Source organism: Kwoniella dejecticola, chromosome 3 (assembly GCF_000512565.2).
Source record: "Kwoniella dejecticola CBS 10117 chromosome 3, complete sequence".
In the NCBI taxonomy this organism is placed as follows: Eukaryota; Fungi; Basidiomycota; class Tremellomycetes; order Tremellales; family Cryptococcaceae; genus Kwoniella; species Kwoniella dejecticola.
In genome coordinates, this window is record NC_089303.1 from 2,290,975 (window position 1) to 2,304,282 (window position 13,308).

A 13,308-nucleotide genomic window follows, 5' to 3' on the forward strand; every position below is an offset into this window, starting at 1 on the left:
GAAGCATTTTCTATTGAATGGTCACGATTTGCGACGGACCTGATAAACTACCCGCGTCCGCGAGAATGCGCACAACATGTTTACCGGCCTCCAATTCCCAGCGACCATCTAATTCCCCTACCCAGTGTGAAAACGCATCTTGCTGGAGAGATATGCCTATTTCCTCCCTTTCTCCCGGTTGAAGCAAATTCGTCTTGGTGAAGCCTTCCAAGGAAATTAGAGGTCTGGAAGACCCTGCAGGAGGACTAACGAAGAACAAAACAGCGTGCCTACCAGCAACCTTGCCAGTATTCTCAACTGTTGCCGTGACGGTGAGCGAGCTCACCGGCCCGAAACTTTCGATCCCGGCAATACTGAGGTTGGTTACCGAGAATGTGGTATAGGAAAGTCCAAAACCGAAGGGGAAGAGGGTAGGTATACTTTTCGTTGCGTAGTGCCGATATCCGACAAAGCTACCTTCGGCGTAAACGATCTTTTCGTTGGCACCAGGGAAGTTGCCAAATGAGGGGTTGTCTTCGATGCGCTTGGGGAAGGTGACGGGGAGTCTTCCGCTGGGATTGACAGCGCCGGACAGAACGTCCGCAAGAGCATGACCTAGTTCTTGCCCAGGGAACCACGTATACAGAACAGCATCCACCTTGTCGAGCCACGGCATAGCAATAGGAGATCCAGCATGCACGACCACAATGACCTTGGAATCCGAATCTGCGATCCGTTCGACGAGCTCATTTTGTCGACCCAAAAGGAACAAATCCTCCCTGTCGAACCCTTCGGTCTCGTAGTCCTGGCCAAGGGCTGTCAACTCCACCTTGACGATATTCAGCTGTAGCAAGCGCACTCACAGGATTATTACCCACGCATACAATCGCCGTGCCTATCTTTATCGCGGCCTCCACCGCATCCTGGATGAGGGTGTCTTCATCCAATGCCTCCGAGAACCCGATACTAAGCAAACGTGAGCTCTGCATCGCCGTGGAAATGCCAAAAAAAGAAAAGAAAAAAAAAAACACTCACTGGATACCATTGGCCGGCAGCTCGGTTGCAAAAATCTTGTCTTTGTTCGACTTATAATTCACTTTCACCTCATACCCTTTTCCGAACTCAAACTCGTATGCAGCCTTCTTCGCGATCTTGTGCAAGGCAAGCATAAGGAAAAGGTTGGGGTCTTCAGGTTTGGGCACCGTCGTACAGATAGTCTGGTTGTTGACGGACAGCTCCGCGATACCGCACGAAGCCATCGAGAGGACATGTCGACCGGTCGTCTTTGGTCTCAACGTGAATGACATTGTGGCGGTCCAACCTGGCTCTAGGCCTTTAGGATAGCGATCCAAAGCAGTGAGGAACGTTCCGTCCAAGCTCCTTGTCTCTACCAAATCGCCATTTGGGTTGAAAAATTCAACAACCATTCCAGATTGCCCATCTGGCCTGGTAGCCACTCCCTGTTCCAGCACTGGACAATAGTTGTACGCGTTTGGACCGGGAACGTGGATTGCTCTGGGAAATACTTCGGCGATGCCATCAAATGGTGATACTCGGTGATGCGATTCAAGACTTGCTGAGCCACCACCGTGTATGAGAGCCTTCTTGGCAAATAGACCTACTACAGCCACAGGTAAAGAAGTTGACAATGGTAACGCCAAGTCTTTGTTCTTCAGGAGGACGGTTCCGGAAGCCCCAACCGTTCGAATCAAGTCTCTGTGCTCTGCCTTATCGTCGGCCAGTTCAGGGAGTTCAGGTGGAAGATCGTAACCTCCCGCGTCCTTGATGAACTGAAGTACTGTTCGTGCCCTTTCACGAGCTGCAGCAGCTAGCTGAGGACTCTTCTTAGCAGCCTGGATCAATTGACCACTTCCTCGAGCGTAAGAGTCGGGCATTTCCACTGACCAGCCATCCATCAGCCCTAGGACGCTACTGGTGAAGCAATGATCCTCACGGTCCAATCCCGCCAAGACAGCTTTCTCTGTTGAATATGTAGCCCACCAGTCACTAACAACCAGCACATCTGTCGCCCCCCACTCTTTCCTGATTATGCCGTTTACCAACCGTGCGGAATCAGAAACGTACTCCCCGTTTACCTAAGCAAACAACCTGGTCAACGATAATTTGCGCAAGGATGGGCGCACAGACAACCATTTACCTTGTTGTAGCTGGTCATGATTGATCTAGGTTTGGCGTGCTTCACCGCGATCTCGAATGGCCTCAAATAGATCTCTCGAAGGGCTTTCTCGCTGACGCTTACGTCCATGGTACGTCTATCGAGCTCGCTATCATTGCAGATCTACTGCTGTCAGCGACACTGCATGATTAACCATCACTCACGAAGTGCTTGATGGTAGCCGCGATTCCTTTCTCTTGTACACCTTTGATGTAACCGGACGCTATGTATCCGGCGAGCACGGGGTCTTCAGAGTAGCTCTGTTTGCGCAAAATGTCAGCTTACATTATTATATTATTGATGTAAGAAGCCAACTGACTTCGAAGTTTCGACCACCTAAAGGTGACCTGTGAATGTTCACGGTAGGACCCAGAATTGCAGATGCGGATTTTGAACGACATTCGTCCGCAATGGCATTCCCAATCCTGCGGGCTGCTTCTTGATCGAAAGTAGCCGCTAAGCATACTCCCGCGGGGAAACATGCAGACTGAGTGCTGTCAGCTACGTTGCGTGTCGCTCTTAGGGCAGCTTACCGAGACACCGCCGACGAAGTCTTGCCCACTTAAACAGCGCGGTATCAGCGCCTCAATCCTAACAACCGCGATGCACGACTCACCGAGCGCCATTTGGCCCATCACTAAGTTTCAGGCCGTTAGGTACACCGAGTCGGGGAACTCCGTTAAGTCGCCAGAAATCCTGACCATGCAGAAGAGTGCAGGCCTCTTCCAGGGTCAGCTGAGCTGCGATGGTATCCGGATCGAAGGTCATTCTTGCAGATTGTTTGGCAATGGTTATCTCCCTTCTTACAAGTGGTGTCTTGCCTAGGACCTGCATATGTCCAGCCTCTAGAAGTTGGTTCTTTATCAAGGTGATTGACGGAAATGCTGTTCACCGCTCGGATTCGATATTACGTGGCGTCATTTGCTCTTCCTCGGAAAACCGGGGCGGAAATACTGATTCCGCCCCGCAAGTGAAATGGTACTTAGTAAACGCACACATCCCGCGGCGATCTATGTCGGAAGTAACGTTTCCTGCGAGAACACGATCCCTTTCGGTGCTCATCGTATTTAGAGGAACTTGGAGCTCCAAGAGTCCCCGGAAAGCACATAACGCCAGCAGGAACTCAAGCAGGCGCTCCCTTGTCGATCAACAGAATCGACCCATTTCAGTGTAAAACTGGGAATATATCGCCATGGACACAAACGAAAACGTCAAAGCTCATCCACTCGATGATGACAAGTTGGCCGACAACATTGCCATCACAGAAGTGATTCCTTCTCAGCTACATGCGGAGGTCAGCTTATTGAAGTATATCCGACTCAATAGACGATCCTTCGGATGGTCGGTGTACATTCTAATGTAAGTTCCACTTACAGACCACGAGCCGGTCACATGCTTAAGATACCTTTTCAGGTTGATGGTGGGATTCGGTTTCGACGGTCTATTGACAGGATCGCTCGTCGGTGTACCTGCATTCAAAAAGCATTTCGGATATTATGACGAAGCCTCCAAAATCTGGGTAATCTCGGCGCTCTGGCAATCCCTTTGGACGGCTATGATGTCACTCATGATGGTCTTTGGTGCTCTCTTCACTGGATTCATGCACACGAGGTTCGGGACAAGGGTCGTCATTGTGATCGCCATGACGATCGCCACCGCCGCGATCATCACTGAACAGCTCAGTAAGACACCTGCGGACTTCTTGGGCGCAAAAATCATCGCTGGTTTCGGTTTCGGTATAATGACCTCGACTGCTATCATGACCCTCACTTCATACGCTCCGTGGCGACTCCGAGGACCATTCGGAGCTGCTTTAAACACCTTCATTCTGTTGTGAGTGGCTTGTCACCCCACCGACATCCCACCGAGTGACCCGTTGAAGCGCTGATGATCTGAACCGGCCTGGACCCACGCAGCGGAGGATGGACTGCGCAGGGCGTTCTTACCGGAACAGGGCAAGCGTATCCTGATTCCACGAAGGCTTACCAGATTCCTTTCGGCTTACAATACATGTGAGAGACATCGTTTTCAGTCACACTGTGGTCCCGCGTGCACCGCTTACCTTGTCACGATCAACGTCCAGCTGGGTGATCATCCCATTGAGTGGAGTATACTGGTTGCCCGAGCCGGCCTCCTGGCACTTGCGTCGCGGTGAGGAAGACAAAGTAAAGGCCTCCTTGGTCAGACTTCACGGACCTTCTCGAATGGACGTCGTGGAAGCCGAATGGAAACAAGTGGTCACTGCGCATCACATCGAAACGTCGTCCAGTCACAGCACTTCAGTCGGACTCACGGAACCACTCAAAGGCGTGAGTGAAAGGCATCTCTTATTAGAGGCTCGATGAAGCGAGGCAGAAAAGGACTTATCTGACCACATGCATCAGATACATTTGAGGAGAACTCTACTCGCTTGTGGACTTCTTGGCTTTCAACAGCTTGTGGGAGCTACATTTATAGGTCTTTGACATGTCGCATATCCCGCTCATTATCCCCTTCCGGCGCCACACCCATTTTTCGCTTAACTGCGAAGCTAATGGCCACGTTCTTGATTGAAAGGTTACGAGCTATCTCACGTATTTCTAGTAAGTGAACGGAGCGTGTCTCTCCGGCAATGGCTGCTGATGCTGACGTACTGCATTTATTTCTAGTCAAGTTGCCGGTACTCCTGACAATCTTTCCTTGAGTCTTGGAGAGATGTCTTTCACCGTCCAAGTGCTCGGGAATCTGTTCAGGTGAAATTCGAGTCCGGCACATCCCGTTTCATTCGATGCAGCCTACGAATGTCGCTGACACCGTTCTGTTGTAGTTGGTTCACGATTGATAGATTAGGTCGACGACTCTGCCTCGTTGGCGGGCTCGGTCTCATGACAGTCACTTTGATCATCATTGGAATCACCTGGGCAATCCGATCTTCGGCCAGTTTGTGGTGCATGGTCGCCTTTATGAGTGAGTGATCAATAGCTCCCGTTCAAGCACACATGCATTCAGCTCTTCTGGCTCGAGCTCATATCGACTGGCTCCTTCCAGCTGTCTGGGCATTCTTGTACCAAGCCAGTATCGGAGCGTGTGGTTATTCTCTCGCGGCTGAAGCACCCAGTCCTCGTCTCCGATCCCTCAGTATTGGTTTCGCTCAAGGAAGCGCTCAGATCTGTGCTTGGGCCATGGGGTTCGCAACTCCATACGTAAGTCTTATCATGTCAAGCGTCATCGCCTTGACTACAGAAAAGCAACGAGAGCTGACCCAGTTGTTCACTTTAGATGATCAACCCTGACGAAGGCAACCTCGGTGGTTATGTGGGCTTCGTGTTTGCCGGTATCTGCGGTATTGCCACCGTGTGGGCGTACTTCGCTGTGCCAGAGACTAAAGGGCGAAGCATCGCTGAGATGGAGTACTTGTGGGAAGCGAGAGTGGCACCTAGACGATGGAAAGGTCATCAGATCGAAGCGAATGCCTCTCCGCTAGACATCACTCCAGCCTTGGTCTGATCCTAAGTCATTTCAATGAGGCACGCACGAGCTCGAGATGTTCGGAAAAAAGGTTCAGATGTGAACAAGGAGGATCAAAGGTGATAGGGCGTAGGGTGAGAAACATTATGTTTCGAAGCGGATTTAAGTACTGCCTTCCGATTGTCATTGTAGTGGTCGAATTCAGCAGATCAGTTGTAGGGACGCGGTGCGAAGGATAAATCGGCTTATTGTAGTGCTATTGCTTTTCTCCTTTTCCCATTTGAAAGATAGTATTCATTGAGGTGTTAAATATAGTAGACGTAGGGAATGAGATGTTCGGTATAGCTGAGGGATGATGGCTTTTTATGAAGGTCGTGTGCTTCTGAACTCGCAGAGGATCAATATACAGCTTTCACGGCATTCACACGCGCAACGTTGCATGAGGTGGAGCGGTATCCTTGCTCAAGACAGGATGTAAGGAGATCACACGGTTCAATTTACTGTGGGAGCTTCGATGTTGACGGTAAATCTGTCACCTAATGATCAGTGTTTCCCGGTACGTGTCCAGCGATTAAAGCGTTGGTCAACGTCTCCGCAATATCTTACCTAGCGTTCTCACCAGGGAGACACAAGCAGGATGAAGAAAAAGATTGCAGGGGGTTTGCCGTAATCCGTATGATTTTGAGGATTGAAGGTGAGCAAGCGATTGCGTTTGAAGCTGTCTGGAGCGTCAAGCAGCCGTTTGATTCACCTGACCAGGCTTCGTGACACATGCCTGCTTGGATGGAAGTTGTCTGATACAAAAATCATGCCGTGCATATTATATGTGGTTCAATTGTCCATTCAGTCCGAAGACGTCCATCTTAGTACAAGAGCGGATAGCTGTTCTGCCCCCTGAAGGAATATGGGATTGCCACTGTACTGTACAGTTGCTGCATTATCCTTGCAAATTTACTTTCCATCATGCATCTCTTCGCCACTTCCGGTCTCCTCTGAGCTGCCTCTTGCGTTTGGCCCTCTTTCCTTCAATTCCCTTCTGACACGTCGCGCCCAGATTGCTCTCCCCACTCTACTCTCATTCCTCCTTCCCAGCTTCTCGCAGAGCCAATTGCCCGTCTCCACCAATTTGTCTAGATCTATGCCGGTCTCGTAGCCCAACTTATGCAAAGCATACACCACATCTTCGGTCGGTACATTGCCCGTCGCTCCGGGCGAATATGGACATCCGCCCAGACCTGCCAAAGACGAGTCAATCGAGGAGAGGTTGTACGGTAAGAGGGAGATCAGTGAGGATAATGCCAGGGAGAATGTATCGTGGCACTGTCGCACAGATCCGGGAGATCAGCTCTCGAAAATCCATATATCCACGGTTTGAGGACTTGGTCCGAAACAACTCACATGAGCCTGTCAATCCAACAAAATAGAAAATTTGGAAACCCACTTCTGTCAGCTGCTTCACAAGTATGTGAGTCAAGGACGAGCGAAGAACCTACCGCCACTCTAGTCATATCTATACCTCGGTTTTCGCATTCCGTCCAAACTCTTTGCCAACTCTCTGGATCACCTTCCCCCGTCGTATCGCCTAAGCTGATCTCGTAGCACCCCATATCCAGTAGTCGGGTAGCTACATTGACCACATCCTCTGGCCGGGTAGGACCGGAGTATGGGCAAGTGATAACGCATGAGACGTAGCCGCGGACCCTGTAGCCCAAAGAACGAGCTTTCGAAATAACCGGCGGCAGAGCTCCCAGAATTTTGCTCAGCGGAGCGTGATTATTCGCTTGTGAGAACGCCTAGGAAGCAAAACAGGTGTTCTGTCAAATTCCACTCATCTTGTATGGCTGACGTACAAGCGGAAAAGACAAGTACGACTCACTTCAGTTGCGGAAACGAACACTGCAACTTCGTCAGTCAACCTCCCACCTCCATTTGCAGCATGTTCTTCTTGCAATCTGATCAAATTCTCCAGACCTCTCATGTTCGGGACCAATACAGGAAAGTGGACTTGGGTAGCCGAGGAAGGTATGTTCGTTTTGTCTATTATGTGCTTGAGTGAAGATTCGCCGAAACCTGGTATAGGGCTTTCGGGAGTGGATGGTCTGGAGTTAGGAGGGGAAGGCAAGGACATGGATTGGCCTGTCAGAGCCGGGAGCAAGGGTAGTAATTTGGGTGTATCTGCCATCTATCCTGTTTGATCAGCATTTAATGCACTGATAATACCTTCGAGCAGATTCCATTTAGACTGAGTGCCCGTAAAAGATGAATGGCTCACTTGAGGAATCCAATCTCCCCTTACGAAACTTCCCACTTCGATATTTCGCACTCCTGCTTCGAGAAGCCTTTCCACCAGTTCCCGTTTTAGATCGGTGGGAACAGGGGGCCCGGGTAGATTCTGTAGCCCATCACGGGCGGAGACCTCGACAATTCTGTATGAATGAGTCACTGATCAGTATGTGCAAGGCCAGGGGTGAAGTTGAATGTCTGGGTTTGACGAGCATAGGACACCTTGGCGACGAGGTTTTTTGGACTCACCTGATGAATCGTCCTTTCGCTTCTGATGTTGTTCTCAGCTCTTTCGAGATCATCCGCTCCTCTGCCCTCAAGACTTTCTCGTTGAAGCTCTCGCCCAGCTCGGGCGACGGAGAAGGATACACGCCAGTCGATCTGAACCTTTTCGACATACTGCTCGGACTGAGCGCTTTACTCGACACAGAAGGAGGGGGTATTTTGCGACTCGACACCAGTATCGAAGGCGTTGAGACCAGCGATAACCTCGATGACGATGCCGATAAAGAATGCGGATAGACTGATTGCGGCTGTCTGAGACTGTCAATCGAACGAACAAAGGATGCTATCGATGGTCTACCCCTCATCTCACCGTTGCCCATCGACTGAGACGAGGGATTCTGATGAGCTGGGAATCTTCTACGATGTATGATGTAGATGTATTGGCTCTGGCTGTATGTCTGTCTGAAAGTTGTTTCACAGCTTCGGGAGAGCGGGATTACGAGATTATTGATTCGACGGGAGAGCGAGTGCGACATGTCATTGATTTGGGTGAATTGATGACGCGGGTCTATCCAGCGGGTTGGCTGATTGTATTCAGATTAACCAGTCGCTGTGATTTCTATCTTGCATGTTATATGTTTTGGAGTCTTGTCAACATGCTGCTGTCGTTGGAGGATGTCGATGTATGTGCTCGATGTCATAGTATGCATCGTTGTCAACGTCAACGTCAGCGCTGCTCATGGTGGATGACAGGATACTCGTAGTGATCATCTGATGAAAGAGCGGTCATGTCCTTGCCGGATACAGCAATAACCGGTAACTACAGTAAAGTATCACCTTACCACGGCGCCAGTGACATAACGATGTAGACCTTTCTCCGTATCCTGCTGATGTCCGTCAATACATTCAGTTCTCATCGTATAGACGAAGACGACTGGAAGGACTGATTTACCAGACCAGCTGGAATGAAGTCGGTCAGTCTACTAACTTTCAAGCTGAATAGATCAGCTCTTGGTAGTGCCAAGATTACCCCTGAGCAGGGGCGAAAACTTGAAACAAGATTCTGGCGACCGAAAGAGCTGATTTTCTTTCTGACCGGATATGTATGTAAATGTTACAAGAAGTTCGGACGGTGTTTCGGCTTGGTTTCTTCTACTGAATCGACTTGAGTTTCCCTCACTCCGGATCGTGGTTTCATTGGGCCGAGGTCCATTCAGATGGATATATAGATGAATGTGGTGAAACAGAGACCAGAACCGCAAGAACCGAAACATGGCATCGTCTTCCTTCTTGGGCTGGGTTAACATCTGATCAACACTGATTCCGATATTGACATTGGCATTGACAATGTGACCACCCTCTCAAGCCTTGGCCGATGGACGAGGGTCTGATCGATCCAATCTATTCTTGGCGGCCCGGGTACCACATGCATCCACCCACCCTCCCTCTTACGGAGAAGCTATGTTTGACATATAGCAAGAAGGTAATCGAACCCGAAACTACCTATTAAACAAATTAAGCGGAATCTGTCTCCTTTTTGATTTTTTCTTCTCCCCTCTTGTCATTGTCTTCCTATTCGTCTGAATAATCCCTCACTCCGTCAGCATTGCATCAGTGAATACCTCACCTGATCTGATCTGATCTGATTTGATCTGTTCTGCGCGGGCTCGGTCCAACTCATCACTGTCATTACTCTGATCACGTACGATCCCACTCATCTTATCTTATAACGCATCTCGACTCAGAATATCAGTATCAGGAAGCAGTATCGATTCATCCTATTCATATATTTAGTCGTGTATCCATTCAGCACATTATACAGGATCGCACAATATCTCTCGTTCTCATTCATACCTTACTTCACCCTTCGTTGCCTTTCCTTGTTGGCGCAATAGTCTCATTTCACAGGATATATCACCATCTCGGAGGCAGTAACAACATTCGTGACGATAACGATGTTCATCCCTCCTTCAACCTTCTTCCTCTTACTACCCTTCTTAACCTCGATCACACAAGCCAAATATCATCCCCCCGATACGGCCTCGCCAGACTATCAGAAATGCAGGCATGGCGTAGACTCGGTGAGTTGAGTACAGTCGTCCTCCCTCTCATTTTCCGACATGAACGCGCTTGAAGTTGAGGAGACTGATGACGTTTTCTTTCATCAGGACCCATCATGCATGTTGATTTGGTCAGACGACGACGTAGCCGCCATCCGCAATTCGAAAGGACGTTTCTTATTGCTTAATGAGAAACACCCAGAACTCAAATCGCATATTCGTCAACAGACTAGATCGCCTTACCAAGTTCCAACCAGCACCAGTCCCAGTGCCGCCACTTTTCAGGGCTCCATGCCGCCCACTCCGAGTGTACCGGCATTGATCGCTCCTGAATTATCTCCTACCGCTCCGGCTGGCCGACGATCATTCAGTCCTACTGCCTCGAACCGTAATACCAGAGCCGAAGCCGAAGCCGAAGACAAAGTCGATGCTATCGCTAGTCAAGAGGCAGAAATGAAAGTGGTATATAAAAGGGATTCAAATACATTCGATTTCCCTTTATCTATCCCTTTCATCTCGTATTTCCCTTCTGCGCCCATACCTGTTCCTGTACAAGCGTCCATCTCCACCGTAGGAGGATTGACCGGTAGTACCGATGGCAATGAAAATGGGAATGGGTGGTTGGGTAACTTGAAATTCGGTTATGGTGGAGGATGGGGTCGACCTTGGCGAAGAACTCCTCATCCTCATCCTCATCCTCATCCTCATCCTCATCCTCAGCCTCAACCTCAGCCTCAACCTAAAGATTGTTTAGAACAAACAACCACTACTGCTACCGCCACAGCAACGCGAACAGAGACCCAGACAGAGACAGCCACGATCATCCAGACGATTCCCGCTACCACCACCACAGTGACTGTCCAAGCCCAAGCTGAAGCTCAGGGCGGAGGCGGAGTACAGGCCCAAGGTCAAAGTCAGAATCTCTTAGTGGATGAAGCGGGGAATGCCAAGTTCGGATTCGGTGGTGGATGGGGAAGACCATGGAGAAAGAGAGGATTAAACCTTTTTCCAATCAAACCTACCTCGACATCGACCACTTCGGTTCGGGCTTCTACATTGATGTCAACTTCATCTGATACTTCGACAACCGTGACGACACCCGCGATTGCAGCTCCCACAGCACAAAGCCAGAGCCAAAGCCAAAGCCAAGGCCAAGGGCAGGGAGAAGACGATGCGGGTAATACGAAATTCGGTTATGGCGGAGGATGGGGTCATCCATGGATGCAGAAAAAGGGTTTAATACCTATGCCTCATCTGACTAATACCCTCCCTTCCTTGGCATTGGCCTTACCAAGTATCACCTTACCATCACTCCTAGCTCTGGATTCACCTTTACCAGCCTTGACCCTTTTACCCACAGTATCACCGAACACCGGTGCCGGTGCCGACGCTGGTGCGACTCCTGCTCTGATCCCAACGTCAACGACAACACCAATGTCCTCTGATGGTGCGTTGGCGACAGGTGCCGCGCAGGACGAGGCGGGTAATACGAAATTCGGATATGGTGGAGGATGGGGACATCCTTGGTAGTCATACCATGTTGATGGACGGAGGCTGGGAGGGTACATCATCTGCTTTCGCATTGATCGGGGCTCTTCTTTGAGGATCGAATCAGTCAGAAGGTATGATGAAGGGTGGACGGAGTCCCGCTTTCACCGTCTTCTTGTTTTGGGTCAGATTCACGTTGCACATCTACACCTTACTGTATACCTTTCTGTATCGATATACCGCGTTAGTACCATGTATGAGCATTACTATCTCATGATTAGTCCAATCACCCTGCGTGCCAGTGAATCATCACTATCTCGAGCAGTTCCCCTTTGCTCGCATTTTCAAGCAATTGGCTACATCCATGCCCTTGCTGCTTGATTGCACTGGACAGGGCAGGGCGCTTCTTCATGCCTGTCCGCACCGCACCTGAACTCTATTCTCGATATTCTTGTCACATCACATCACGAAGATTCACGAAGAAGCGAAAATGGACTGAGGTCTAGAAAAAGGATATAAGCGAATTGATAAGGAAATAGGAAATATGTAGATTTGTGATAGTGGGAATTTGTGCCATATACCATATGACATGTCTTAGGATTTTGACGACTTCTTCATTCCTCCCCTCACTATTTTTCCCGTACGCGTATGTCTAAGTGGAGCTCATGAACCGGGGATGCTGGATGAGCGGACGGAACCGAATTGTGCTTGGTGGCGATTCGACCTTCTAACAACCTCCGACCTCTGTATCGAAGAGTCACATCAGCTCACAGAACGATTGAGTCCTCTTATAGCCAATGACGCGTGTGATTCATCATAGGTTGGATGACACTCACGCTCAAGGAGAACTTCGATGGAGTCCCCATCTTCGAGATCGAGGTCGTTGGCGGTTTGGTCGTCGAGAATACGTTGACCATCAAATAGAAGTCTGTATAATCAAGCGTATGAGAGGATTATCAGACCAGAGCAAAGAGAATAATGAAGGCATAATGAGACGTGGAGAACGAGGAAGGCGTAAGAGTATTTCTTGATCAGTGAAGTGCTTCGAATCAGGATTCGTGGGTATCACTCACCGGATAGCGTTGACGTCTGTACCTACACGATCTGCGTATGCGGACTAGAGGGACCATAATGTCAGCGTCGAATGCAAGGGGTGAAAAAATGAGTGAATTCGTGTGTTCCACTTCAAAGCGTATAAAAGCAGAAAGCATAAAATGTAAGGCGTTGACACTCACCTTCAATTTGTTGAGTTTCGTGGTCTTCTTGATCTTGAAGAACACTTCATCACCATTCGTCGACACGATCTTGATGTTCAAGGTGTTGGCATCTATACAACACAAAATGATCTCGTCAGCTTCGCACTCCAATTCTCTACACCATCTGTAGACATCTCAGAGCTCGCCGCCCGGACTACGCGTCTGTGGACCATCGGAATTTTCGATAAGCAGGTGATGATGCAGATGGGGCAGTGAGGAGAGAGGTCAATTCTCACCTCCTTCTGGCTTAGGCTTGGCCTCGGCAGGAGGGTTGGCGGGTGAACCTTGATCAGACATGTTGTATTTGTTTTGCTTGGGGTAAGTTAGGTGAGATCGTTAGACCAATCTTCGCGGCGTATGGGCTGATGTCAACTGTTTGGCGTTCGAAACGTCT

The 13,308-nt window shown here is 49.5% G+C and overlaps 5 protein-coding genes across 5 annotated transcripts; 2 read left to right on the forward strand and 3 right to left on the reverse strand.

Moving 5' to 3' along the window:
- Positions 1-10: 10 nt before the first annotated feature.
- Positions 11-2,923, reverse strand: I303_103217 (uncharacterized protein; the record flags this gene model as incomplete). Its single annotated transcript, XM_065968716.1, has 9 exons — positions 11-784; positions 843-945; positions 1,015-1,879; positions 1,934-2,075; positions 2,138-2,278; positions 2,320-2,415; positions 2,475-2,642; positions 2,689-2,716; positions 2,772-2,923. 9 exons carry the CDS (start codon positions 2,921-2,923, stop codon positions 11-13), a joined length of 2,469 nt encoding a protein of 822 aa, XP_065824788.1.
- A 424-nt stretch (positions 2,924-3,347) lies between these two features.
- Positions 3,348-5,641, forward strand: I303_103218 (uncharacterized protein; the record flags this gene model as incomplete). Its single annotated transcript, XM_065968717.1, has 10 exons — positions 3,348-3,514; positions 3,569-3,988; positions 4,072-4,167; positions 4,239-4,464; positions 4,540-4,593; positions 4,712-4,737; positions 4,804-4,887; positions 4,962-5,101; positions 5,183-5,337; positions 5,414-5,641. The coding sequence occupies 10 exons, from the start codon at positions 3,348-3,350 to the stop codon at positions 5,639-5,641; spliced, it is 1,596 nt and encodes a 531-aa protein (XP_065824789.1).
- A 912-nt stretch (positions 5,642-6,553) lies between these two features.
- I303_103219 (uncharacterized protein) lies at positions 6,554-8,283 on the reverse strand (the record flags this gene model as incomplete). Its single annotated transcript, XM_018406567.1, has 5 exons — positions 6,554-6,922; positions 7,096-7,395; positions 7,479-7,784; positions 7,875-8,028; positions 8,135-8,283. The coding sequence occupies 5 exons, from the start codon at positions 8,281-8,283 to the stop codon at positions 6,554-6,556; spliced, it is 1,278 nt and encodes a 425-aa protein (XP_018265061.1).
- A 1,782-nt stretch (positions 8,284-10,065) lies between these two features.
- On the forward strand, positions 10,066-11,700 carry I303_103220 (uncharacterized protein; the record flags this gene model as incomplete). Its single annotated transcript, XM_018406568.1, has 2 exons — positions 10,066-10,191; positions 10,279-11,700. 2 exons carry the CDS (start codon positions 10,066-10,068, stop codon positions 11,698-11,700), a joined length of 1,548 nt encoding a protein of 515 aa, XP_018265062.1.
- Positions 11,701-12,385: 685 nt separating this feature from the next.
- I303_103221 (uncharacterized protein) lies at positions 12,386-13,211 on the reverse strand (the record flags this gene model as incomplete). The annotated part of the gene is made up of 5 exons (XM_018406569.1): positions 12,386-12,402; positions 12,495-12,586; positions 12,732-12,775; positions 12,894-12,985; positions 13,151-13,211. 5 exons carry the CDS (start codon positions 13,209-13,211, stop codon positions 12,386-12,388), a joined length of 306 nt encoding a protein of 101 aa, XP_018265063.1.
- Positions 13,212-13,308: the final 97 nt, after the last annotated feature.